Raw genomic sequence first — 12,745 nt, forward strand, 5'->3', positions numbered from 1 at the left:
TGACCTCCCATTCACAGAGGAGGAAGCGGAGGGTCAGGGCAGTGTGGGGCCCTGCCGGCGACGGAGCAGGTGGGGAAGCCACCGACCTCCGAGGCGTCTGCTGAAGGGTCAGCTGTGGTGACTAACGACAATCGACAATCGAACAAACAGCCTTTGACTTCTGCCGAGCACTGACCACGTGCGTGCAGGGCACGGCTTGAAGGGTTTGCCTTATCTCATTTAATATTCATGACGGTCCTGGGAGCTGGCGCTAATTTTACTCTCCTCACATGAGAAACGAGGGCACTGAGGCCCAGCAACGGGACCAAGCTGCCAGAGGCAGAGCTGGGGTCTGAACCCCCACCGCGGTGCGGTGGCACTCCCGGCCGGAGACCCTCACATCCACCGTGTCTGCGCAAAACTCGGATCCGGGCTCCTGAAAACCCCACTGACATATCGGGGGATTCAGGGTGGGGATTCCTTGGATAGGGGGTGCTCTATGTACAACCCCACACACAGTGGGTATCCCTTGAACTGATGACATTTGAGGCCCCCCACCCCCATCTTATCCTCTCCCCAGATGAAGCTGCACATGGCGGTTCAGTTTCCAGTGACAAAAGTCTTTTCAGACTGTCCATGAAGGGGCCAAGGGCTGCAGGGGGCGGGGTGAGCAGAACAGGTCCTGGCGGAGGCCGGCCCACCTCCCCCCCCCCCCCCCCCCCCCTCCAGGGCCACCCCAGGACTCTCACAGCCTCTTGAATGTCGGAATGTTCTCGGGGCAGAAGTAATAACACTGCGGCTTTGGGCAGCCCGCCGTTATGGCGACGGTTGCTATGCAGAGCGGGTGAGTCACAGCCTCCAGATTCCTGCTGGACTTTGCTTTCAGCCCCTGGCCGGTCTCCTGCCGCTAAATCCAACCCGGCCCGAGGCCTCCTTTGATTAGGGGAGGCCTCTCGCTCCTGCGGACTAGTGTGGGGCCTGACCCGTGTGTCGAACATTCCCAGGAACAAGCTCCCCGCCACCACCCCCCCCACCTTCCCGGAGGGGCTGGCTCAGGGCGGCCGGCCACGCTGCACAAAGAGCCTCTCAGAGCAGCTGGGCGGTGTGGGAAAACGGTCCCCCGGGCCTGAGGGGCCACATTCCAGGAGGCAATTTTGAGCAATCATCCCTGAGTCTGTCACGTTCTGAGGCTGGTGTCTGTCCTGAGATGGGAAGGGGCCAGTAAGTCGGGGGGTCTGCGGGGGGTCGGTCCCGAAGCCCTTACCCTGAGAGGCACGGGCTGCAGGGCCCGGGGTCCCACTCGCGGCCTGCACCACCGTCGCCTGCACCGGGCTGGGCCTCCTTGGAGACGGTGTCCAGGCATTTTCGTGGGAACCCAGCCGCAACCCTCACTTCCTCAAGAATCTGAGGAATGTCTGGTGTGTTCACAGCAGGGCCTGAAGGAGGACCCCCCTTCTGCTGGGGGCGGCGGGGGGTGGCTCTGCCCTCCTGGCCCCTCGCCCCAAGCCTGGCCACCCGGCCCGGCTCCCACGGCTTAGAACAGGAGCGGCCCGTGGACCCACAGTCAGACGCCACACAGGGGGCGCGGCTCTGGGGCTGGTGTCAGCACCCGTGCACCTCGGGGCGTCTGCGGGTCGTGCACTTCTGCGTGTGCGTGCCTGTGGTGGCGTGTCTGTCCCTTCGCATGTTTGTAGGTGTCTGTTCAGATACGTCTTTGTGTGTCTGCATGTTTATGTCTGCCTTTGCATGTATCTCTCGTGTGTCTGTGTTCATCCTGAAATGTGCATCTGCATTTGTGTGTATGGGTGTGTGTGCACTTGTGTAACTGTGAGTCTTTGTGTGTTTGTGTCTGGCCTGTGTGTGCACACATTTGTGTGTGTCTGTGCATGCCTATCTGCATCTTGGTGCTCGTCTCTGGACCTGAGTGTGTCTGAGTGTGTGCGAGTGTGTGCGGAGTGAGGGACGGGGGACAATGGGGCATCCAGCAGCATTTCTTAGAACCCACAAGGCCCAGCCCGGAACAGGGCACAGAAAGAGTCTCTGACAGCAGCCTCCCGACGGAAAGATCTGGAACTCTGATCCAACCTGCAGGGCTCCGTCCCCTCCTCACCCCCTGCCCCCTCGACTGTCATAATTAAACCTCCCAGCTGCGGAACTTTCTGGGTTTGTTTTGGAAATGATTACACCCCAGAGATAACAGAGCCTTCCAAGCACACCCCTAATAAGGCGAGGGGCTCTCTGGGTAAGTCATAGCAGGCGCTGCCCGTGCTCGGTTTCTGTAATTTTCATTTCAAAGGGAAAATAAATGAGCAGGCAATGTCAAACACTCTCGTCATGAAACACCAGGGCTGCCGGGGCGGGGGGAGGGGCAGTGCCGGTGCCTCTTTTAAAGGAGAAGCCACAGGAGCCAAGTGTACCCGCAACCCCACGGCTGCTCCCTTAGGTGGGACTGAGCTGGCCGCATGCCCCTTCTGCAAAGGTGAGCCTTTAGTGGCAGTGGGAGGAGAGGCTAGCATCCCGGTGGGAGGAGTGGGCTGGGGGGAGGGCAGGCAAGTCCGCTGTGCTGCCCTCTGGGGGGTGAGGGTGGCATTACCGCCCCGGGGAACACAGCTCATCACCTGTCAATCCTCCTCCCCAGAGACCAGGGGGTCAGAGGGTAACTCACCCGCAGCCTCTGCGAGCCACTTGGGGTGCTGTCAGGAAGTAAGTACAGCGAGAGGCCTGCAGGGGGGCGCCTTCTCAGTGTGATGAAAGTTAAACATTGGGGACATGCGGTAGGGGTCCAAACTGCCCTGTCCTTGTCACCCTGATATCACAGCAAGGGCTGCCGAGTGCCATCCTTAAGTGGGAGGTGGTCTGAGGCAGAGCAAAGCAAAACTTTCCAGAAAGATTTGCCTACCAGCTGGAGGAAGGAGGACTGGCAGGCTGGGCAGAGGGAGGGGAGGCAGGAGTGCGGGCCGCATGTGAGCCTCGGCTCTGCCTTTACCAGCTGGCTGCCCGCAGGGGAGTGACGCCACCTCTCTGTGCCTCCAAGTCTGGCCTGTAACGTGGGGAAGCCACGTGTGGCCGACAGACGGCCTCCAAGGGAGCCCTCCGTGGCCCTACCTCCTGATATCACACTTGTGGGTAGCCCCCGCCCCCCACAACAGCAGCGGTGCCTGTGTGACCAATCACAGCAGTAGCAGTTGTCTGTGTAACCAATGGAATACCGCAGAGCGCTGGGGTGTCACTGGAGGTTGGGTTATAAAAGGCCCCAGCTCCCGCCTTGACCTCCCTGTGTCCTCCCCATGTCTCTCTCCCTCTGTCTCTCTCAGCTTGGATCGTTTGCTCTGGAGGAGGGCAGCTACTACACAGTGAGGAGCTGGTGCAGCCCAGGGAAGCCTCGGGAGACCCTGAGCGAGAGCCTCCCCGAAAGGCCTCTCCCGACACCAGGCTCCCCGACACTGGGATAACGCACCGTCGTTTGGAGCTAGCTGCTGGATTTCAGGGGACTTGCGAGCTAAGACATCAGGGGTTACTGTGCATATTCAGTAACTTGGTGCCACACCTGGGGCCTAGCACCGAGCCTGCCACACAGCCGGTGCTTAATAGAGTAGGCGAGTGTATTATTGGTCTGATGAAGCTATGGACCCCTTTGCAAAACAATGTTTTAAAATGTATATGATAAAACGCACGGGACTACGAAGGAAACCTGTTACACTGACATGGAGCTCTAGGCACAGACCTGCCAGTGGGAGGAAGTGGGCCCCAAGTTAAAACGCGTTGCTTGCTTTGGCAGTGCGGCCGGGTGGGCTGGGTTTGCCCCCCGCTTTCCCTGCTGGTGAGCTGTGTGCTCCGGGGTCTTCTGCCCAGCTCTGTCACTGCTGTGACAATGCGGTGACCCGCCCCCCTCCATACCCACCGTGGCCTCTGTGGGCGGGAGCCGGGGCTTACATGTGCTGCGAGGCGTTGGGGAAGAGGCGCGAGTACTGGGGGGCCGAGTCCTCGGGGCCGTGGGGGGCTGCGTGGCTGATGACCATCAGCACGGGCCTGTGGGGGTACATCTTCTTGGACGTGCGGAAGAAGCTGATGCTGTCATTGGTGATGAGGTCTGTCAGGTAATCCTGGGGGTGCGGGAGAGATGGGGGGATGTGTGAGGAGCTGAGGGTTGGTGCCGTGTGCCAGGCGCCGGGCCGGGCATCGGGACACAGTAGAGACTGAGCCAGCCAATCCCTGCCCTCGGGGAGCCGACGGTCTAGGGGGCAGACAGGTAGTAAGTCAGCAGGTAAAACATATGAATGTCAAATGGCGCTATGCGTAATGGAGGAGAAAAAAAAGTAGAGAAAAGTGTAGGGAGGATGGGCGAGAAATTGCGATTTGTCATTCACTCATGGTAGATGTTGAAATAACAACAGCTTCTACCGCCGAGTGCTTATGGTGTGCCAGGAGCTGTCTTGTGTCCTCGTGTTAGCTTGTGTAATTCTTACACAACCACTGAAAGTGTGTGTGACGCCAAGCCCCGCTCTCCAGAACAGGAAATGAAGGCACCGAGAAGTTATGTGACTGGATGTCACACAGCTGCAAAGCGTTACGGCCAGGCCTCCCGAGTCTGGGTTCCTGAGCCCGAAGTCTCTGTGAGGCTCCGGGAGCCGCCAGCCAGCTGGGTGGGTGCACCCTGCGCTCCCCATGTGCCTGCGTTGGGGGCGGGAGCAGGTGAAGACGTGAGCAAAACCCGAAGACTATGACAGGACGTGGCCGATGAAGGAAGACAGGATGTGACAGAGTCACTGGGAGCGGGGGTGGGGGGCACACCTGAGCTGGGGCAGTCAGGGAGGGCCTCTCTGAGGAGGTGACAACTGAGCTGAGCCCTAAGTGATGAGAAAGGAGCTAGGCATGGGCAGATCTGTGTCACTGGGGTTCCTCTTAGCCGCTGGCATCCTCGGGCAGTGTCACCGATGCCCGGGCCCACTTGCAGAGTGTCTGGTTTGATGGTTCGGCCCGGACATCGGACTTTTTGAAAGCTCCCCAGGGGATTCCAGTGTGCGGCCAGGACCGAGAACCACTGATGCCGGGAAGAGTTCCAGGCAGAGGGAACAGCCAGTGCAAGGGCTCAGAGGCAGGAGCGAGCCTGCCACGTGCTTGAGGGACAGAAAGAGGCGGAACTGGCGGGGGTGATGCAGGGGTGCGCTGAGGGGCAGCACAGAGGCCTGTGTGGGGAGACCTGCTTTGATACTGGGTGGAGGAGAGTGGGGAGGGGAGCAGGAGGAAAGGGAAGGGCAGAGCCCGAGGGCTGCCCAGGCTCAGCCACGAGGCTGAGATGTGCCTAACACACTTTCCTTGACCTCGGCACATCTTCCGCCGCTGATCTCTCGGGAAGGTAGCGCGTTCTTGAAATGTGCCCACTGCTCTCCAGGAAGCAGCTCTGCTTTCAGAACAGGATACTATTTCAGAGGAGAAGAAGGTGAGGAAGTGGCTCAGGCTTCTACCCCGAGTTACTCTGTATCATGTTCCCCACCGCTGGTGTCTTGCCTGCGTCTTCCGCAGGCCCGCTTTCAAGGACACACAGACACCATTCCTACATCACTGCGGGGCTGTTGGTAGAGAGCGGTGACCAGCAACAGGAAGGCGGGCGATGGGCTGACGCTGCACTCACACCACGCAGGGTTGTGCAGACGATACCAGGGCTGTTGACTCGCAGTCACCGAGCTGGGAAGTTGCCGGGATACACCGTTAGCAGAAGGAGAAGGCTGCAGAGTCAAACCCAGCGGAGGAGGGAGAGGGAGGAGGGCAGAGAGGCGAGGAGAGGCCGACCCCTATCTTCACACGCTTTGGAGTGCCCAGGAAGAACCCCGGACAGTGGCTGGGGACCGCGAGGAGGGGGGAAAAGGGGAGAATTCCCTTTGCTACTTCACGTGCTTTTCCTTGAAAGCCTTTTTTATGATTAATTTTAAGAGGACAAAAGGGCTTTATAAGGGGGCTTGCAGAACCTACGGCATAAGAGTAATGTTCGGTCAGTAGAAGAGACGCTGGTCTAGCTGTGGACCGTGATGTAAAGGCATTAGAAAAACCCTTGAACGCGACAAAGGTCACCAACAGTGGATCTGAAATGGTGCAAAGCTCTTGGGTAGAAGCAGGGGTTGGATGCCAACAGGAAATCAACATCAGCGCCTCTGGGGGGTGAATCCGAACAGGCAGTGAGATCCTGGGTACCCACCCACTGAAGCTCGCTGCCTCCAGCCGGGGGGCTGGGGTGGGAAGAGCTCTTCATAGGAAACCCGTCTTCACGATTCGATATTAGAACAGCGTGCCCCGGCCAGAGCCAGTGGGAGGCAGCGAGACTTGCTGGGAACCCCGGGCGGGAGACTCCCACACATGCACGCAGCAGGGCAGGAAGCAGACAGGGTGGAAGGGGGTGGAAGAGAAGAACACAGCACAGAGGAGACAGAAACCACCGCCCGAGCCACGCTGGAGCCGCCGGCCCAGCTCTATCTGGTGCTGTTACTGCCGGACCCTCAAATAGGTGAATGCCCCCTCTTCAGCTGAGCCCTTTTGAGTTAAGTTTCTGGTCACAACGGAAAGAGGACAGTCTGATTCAAGAAAGGATAAGTCCTGCCATTTAGGGCAATCCAGGGAGGCTTTCTGGAAGAGAAGGCAGGTGAGACTCGGATAAATCCAGGGCAGGCAAGTACTAGTAAAGGTGCTGCTAGGGTTGTAATAACCAGTAAGGCAGGTGTGCCTGAAATGGTGCATATTGGGGGTGACACACCAGGAGAGAGGACGTACGTGTGTGTGTGTGTGTGCATGCATGTGCAGCCCCTGGCACAGAGTGTGGCACAGAGCAGGTTCTCTATAATAAACACACATTGAGGGAACGGACAAATAACGCCATCAAACTCAGCTGGTCCACTCACCTTGTATGACCCTGGTGAAGAGCAGAGTCGCACACGAGACACCCAGCACCGAGCCGGGGCCCTAGGAGTGCACACGACTAAGGGTGTGAGCGTGTGCCCACATCCCAGGTCTGACGTCCTTAGGAGTAGGCGGCAGACCTGAGGGCACCTAGTAGTAGGCGGCAAGACTGGGCCGTGAACCCTCGCCTGCGGCCTCCCTGCACCAGCCCTGCAGGGCGCCGGTGAACGGCGCAGGGGCCGCGGAGGCCGCCGAACTCACCTTGGAGTAGTCGAAGCCGTGCTTCTCCTTCACCCCGTTCCGGCAGAGCGTGTAGTTGTAGAAGCGCGAGTTTTTGAGGAGGCCGACCCACTCCTTCCAGCCGGGGGGCACGTAGGAGCCGTTGTATTCGTTCAGGTACTTCCCGAAGAAAGCTGGAGGGGAGAGGGGGCCGAGAGGCCGTGAGACGGCCGTGAGCAAACGCCTTTCCCGGGCACCACCCACCCGTCCTGCGCCCCCTGCCTGAGCGCGGAGCCCTGTGCGAGCAGGGGACGTCTGGGACCCCCTTCCGAGTGCTTTTACACGCAGAAAACACAGTACACAGGGTTACACAGAAATCCGATTGTTTGGAAACACCGTTACCAACATACTAAAACATTTTGCCATATAACCATGGGCATCTTCAAAAGTTATTTTTAACTAAGGTAGTAAAAGCAAGACGTTGCAGAGAGGGATCATGTCGGAGCAGTGATGCGCGGCGATATTTCGTTTTGCAACAACTGCGGTGATGGCGACGGGACAGTGAGAGAAGGCTGGTTTCCACGGATGACAGAGTCAGAGACTCTGCCCATGCGCACGGTGCGTGGCCCGTGTTCACAATGGGAGCGGCCGCTAAGTTTTAGATGTAGGTTAGTGAAAGGAAGAGCGAATTTCTTCTGCATTCGTGTCCGTGGGCCCCTTGAATTCTACCTACGGCACAGTGACGGGAATGGCTAACGGGAGGAAACGGACAATACCAAGTGTTGGGGGGTGTGGAACACCCGGAACTTGTGCAGATGCCGGTGGGCGTGCAAACTGGTGCACCCGACGCGGAAGGCTGCCTGGCAGGGTCGGCTGACCTTGACCATGCTCACGCCTTCTGACCCAGCGGTCCAGACCCCGGGCATTCCCGCCGCAGAACTGCACCCGGGCGTCCGCTCACCCAAAGTCAGGAGCAGGACTTGCGCGCACGCAGCGGTCGTCATGACAACCCTCAGAGAGAGGCCCGTGCCCTCCAGCCCGGCCTTTGTCAGATTCATCAAAGTGCTATTTTGGCTTCTGTTTGCTGACTCCTTAGTTTTATTTCTCAGCTGGTTTGGAAGCTCAACAAGGAAGAGGGTGAAATTTAATAAGACCCCCCTCGCGGAGTAATACCGGTGGTGATGTGGCCTCTTTGAAATGAATGAAGGAAAAAGAATGAAACAGGGGAGAGAGAAATGTACTAAGTAATTAACAGAATCCGTGTGCCCGGACAGGGTAAAAATCAATGTATCCACTCGTCAGCCATTTATCAAACACCTACGGTATGCCGGGGGCTGTCTTGGGCGCTGGAGACACAGCAGTGAGTGAGGCCCACGGGATCCCTGCCCTCAGGGGGCTGGCGTCTCAGTGGGGGGAGGGTGGGGACAAGGAAAGATGGTGGTATTGGTGGTCACAGTGATGAGGGACATAAAGGATGATGATGGGACAACGTGGCCAGAGATGGGCCCCGGAGGCACCCCTGGGCCACGTGGGCACGGAAGTCTCTTTGAAGAATGACCAGAGGGAGTTGGGGGAATACCGGAGGACAAGGCACACGGCCACAGGCAGAAGGGGGGGCACGTGCCAAGGTCCCGGGGCAGGAACAGACTTGAGGGTGTCTGAGGAGCCCAAGGAGGCCGGGGCAGGGGAGTAGGGAGGAGATGACGTTACAGGGTAGAGAGGCCCGATCCTGTAGGGTCCTGGCGGCCACAGTGAGGAGAAGCAACAGGCCACGTGATTGGGATCCTTCCAACGGGTCACAGGTTCCCTGAAACATTACACGCCAGGCTTTGCATTTTGTGTGCATGTTCCAGGAAACGGCCTCAGCTTCCGACACACGAGTATTCTGAAAGGAACCCGGGGCCACGAGTAGGGGAAGCAGTCCAGGGTTTCACTGTCCTTTACGACACCCTGGAGAAAGAGCTTTACTGAGGTCCCCACTGGGGGGACTCCATTCTCTCCCCTAGGTCGCCCAAGACCCTGGCTTGGGATCTACTGGGTTGTCCCTGAAGATTGGGACCCAGGTCTTTCGGATAAAGGTGCAGTATAGAGGATGCTAATCAGCCTAAAGTCTTGGCCTGGCGGTGGGAAATGGGTTACCTTCCCACCCCTGCCCATTACTGCCCAATGCCACGGGTGTCAGAGCGTCCGGAGCTGTTTCCTCTGCGAGAGTCTCCCCTTTCACGTCTCTCTCTTCCCTCCAACCCCCAGCCCTTAAAAAAACCCAGAAAGGGTTTATTATTCAGGCTCCACAAGGCCCTAGAAAACAGAGCTTCAGTCAAAGGCTTTTAGTGCCAAATTAGATTTTGTTCTCATTTGATTAGATTTCCCCAAGGCAGTTTTTAAAATGGTTATTCCGGCACCAGATGAGGTGGGACAACAAATTAGCGTGGGCCCCAGGGCTCCGGGCCCGGAGATACAGCCAGGAGAATGAGCTGGAATTAAAATCAAGATAAAAAATACAGCCTATGTCATGGCTGATGTCACCGAGTTTTTCCAGGCTCGGATGGTGCCAAAGGAATCGCAGACCGGGGGCTGGTGCGGGGGATGGAACCACTTGGCGGGCAGATTAAGAGGAATTAAATGCCAGGCCAGGAAAGGCCCTGGAGAATGTGCTGGGTGCCAGCTGCCCCTAGGAAGCAGGGCTGGCATCTTGTGAGAAGACTGCGCCAGGCGCTGGGCGGAAATTCATGTGCTGGGCGGTGGAGACTTTTCTTTGGCTCCCCTGGTCCTCACTGTGATCCTCTGGGTGCCATCACTCCTTTACTTAAGTACACATGGGCTGGTCTTAATTCAGCCTGACCAATCAGAGCACCACATTCCCTTGGTTACTGCCGTTGGTTCACAGATAGGCATGTGACCCAAGCTAAGCCAATGAGAGTCAGTCCTGGGATTTTTAAAGAGCTACTGGCAAAGAAATTCTTCTACAGGGTTTGAAGCTGCTTGCAGTCTTTTTCTTCTTCTTCTTCTTCTGCTTTTTTAATATCTTTACCCAAGGACATTTTTTCACTGCTTTTTAGGGAGAGAGCAAAGAAGAGAGAGAACTATTGCTGTGAGAGAGAAGCATCAACTGGTTGCCTCCCATACACGCCCAGACCGGGGACAGAACCCACAACACAGACATGTGCCATGACCAGGAATCAAACCTGCAACCTTTCAGCTACAGTACGATGCGCCAACCAGCTGAGCCATACTGGCTAGAGCTGCAGTCACCTTGCCACTGGAGGGGACAGTGCACTTGAACTTGAACCAACACAGAAGAAAGCAGCAGAGGTGAGCGATGCAGAGAGGAGGTAGACTCGGAACTGGGCCAGGGCAGCGAGGGGCCCCGCAGTGCCAAGGACTGACACACGATGACCCGACAAAGAGGACAGCAGTGACAACCACCAGAGGAACAGCCACTTCCAGGCAGCCCCCACTTTGCACGGCTCTGACACCCACAAACGTCAGTTTCCACAGCTCAGTGGAACGCCCGTTTCCCCCGACCCGGTCCACATTTACCCGCCACCACACACACACTGGAATGACATGAAGCACAAACTTCGCCACTGGCTCTCCCGTCCACAAACAGACGTGTAAATAACAAATGCTCATTGTGATCGGGGGCCAATCACGTCACTTCTGGCAAAGCTCACTGGTGACCGGTCACAGCGCACCTGCCGTTCTGTTCACGCACAGAGGCAAGGCCTCCTCGTCTCCCAGGGGCACGTGTACGAGACATTTTGCAGACGCGGGGGATCAGAGGAGAGAACCGGCGGCGGAGATCAAAGCGCAGCGCAGAAACCCGGGTCGAACACAACGCCTCGCTGGAAGAAACGGAGCCGCCCCTGGGAACGTGGACGCTCGCTCCGGGGGAAACTCGAGAGAAGCAGCCAGGAGAACTCAGTGGAAGGAGAACTTCACTGTGGACATACGTGAGGACGTGTGGTTGTGATGAAGAGGAAGGAGACGTCCCCGAGGAAGTGACAAAACACTCCCCATGAAAGGGACCCGTGGAGATCTTCCACAACACTGTAAACTGCGTTCTTGGGCAAACCGGGTAATCTCTGGAAACCTCAGTTGATCCCCGGATAAAATGGGGGGCAGTAACAATATTTATCTCTCATAGGATTGTGATGAGAACAGTACTTGTGTATTGCTTAGACCCAGCCCCTACCGTGTGCCCACGAAGTGTTCCAGTTTCGCTGCCACCTTCTTGCTCGGTTACACCTTGCTCCATGGAGTCACTGCAGAGAGAGATGTCAGGACCCCCCCTCGCCGCCTCCCTGCCTCGAGGGGTTTGTTAACCCTTAAGTCCTTTCGAGAGGCTCCTCCGCCTGGGGCGGGCAGGCAGCGCAGGGTTGGAAAGCTTCGAGCCACTTCCCTTCCTGGCGGCCGCTCTCCCCATCCGTCTGAGTTAAGTGCTGCCGGGGGGCCATTCCGAGCCCAATGGCGGGGGCTGTTCCATTCTGTTCTCTCTCCCCGCCCTGAATCTAACTGAAACTGCCTCGTAATAACCGCGTTTGTGGTCTGTAAAAGCCGTGTCTTGCTGCGACTGGGGACCGAGCGGAGGTGCTCCTGGCACAGGCGGGCCGCCGACAGACAGAGAGGCCTCGCTTTGGATCCAGGCAGATGGAGGCTCTCGGCTACTGGGCAAAAACGGGAATGCCAGGGTTGCTTCTCGGTGCTGGGGAGCTGGTGGGCCGGCGTGGGGGACACTGTGCATGGCGCCTGCCGGCAGCTGTTCCCCTTTCTCTGGGTGACACCAGACCCGAGATGGGAGAGCAGCAGATTGCCTGGCTTTGAACCCTGGTCTGCCACCTCCTAACCGTGGGACCCCGGGCAAGGGACTTCACCCCTCTGTGCCCACGGTCACGTAAAGTGGAGGAACCTGGGAAACAATGGAAACGATGCTCAGCTCCACAAGTGCCCAGCACGAGGCAGCTAATGGGACCTACAGCACCCACTGCCTTGGGGGAACTTTCTCCCTGCCCCACCCCCCCCCGCCGTGGGCCATCTGGGTGGAACTGTGAATACTTAAGGTCATTGGCATCTCTTAGCACACACCCATCCCGCACCATCTCTGCCCACATCCTGCATTAGAGATGATCGATACATAACAAAGAGTTGAAATATTCCAGAACTGACTGGCGGAAATCATGCTACATTTCATTATTTCTATTCAAATGTAAATATTTCATTAAATACGTATTCATTTTGATTTGGCAGTTTCCCCCATATTTTGAAGCCAGTACACACACAGGCACACTTTCCTGCAGGTAATTCCTAAAACGCCACAGCCACTGCACCCCCGATTCCTCCCACACACAAAGGTCCTGACTGCCAGTCAAGGTGCTCTTCCCCACCCAAGGGCAGACATGTGACTGAGCTCAGCCAATCAGAATCGACTCTGGGACTTTGGCTGTGGAGCCAGGAAACTGAAAAGTGGAAAAGGGGTTGGAGTTTTGTGGGAGCCCTGATGTGACAGTTGCTCAAAAGCTGCGACCTGAATCCTCGGATCCAGTGTTTGAAAATCTAAAGGAAAGAGGCGAGGCCATCAGAGCAATGAAGTCTAAAAAGAGAAGCAAATCTTGCTTCTTCATCCTCACTGCCTTGCTCAGAGCAGAAATGGCCTCCACTT

General features: G+C 57.3%; 1 protein-coding gene across 1 annotated transcript in view; it reads right to left on the reverse strand.

Annotated features, from left to right (window-relative positions):
- The window catches only part of SULF2 (sulfatase 2), a 99,778-nt gene that overhangs the window by 22,577 nt on the left and 64,456 nt on the right, over window positions 1-12,745 (reverse strand). Inside the window, exons 4-5 of the mRNA XM_028524722.2 lie at window positions 7,129-7,280; window positions 3,913-4,082 (exon numbers count right to left, since the gene is read on the reverse strand). Of these exons, the coding sequence (XP_028380523.1) occupies window positions 3,913-4,082; window positions 7,129-7,280 (322 nt within the window). The remainder of the gene's footprint in view (window positions 1-3,912; window positions 4,083-7,128; window positions 7,281-12,745) is intronic.

Source organism: Phyllostomus discolor, chromosome 9, assembly GCF_004126475.2.
Source record: "Phyllostomus discolor isolate MPI-MPIP mPhyDis1 chromosome 9, mPhyDis1.pri.v3, whole genome shotgun sequence".
Lineage (NCBI taxonomy): Eukaryota > Metazoa > Chordata > Mammalia > Chiroptera > Phyllostomidae > Phyllostomus > Phyllostomus discolor.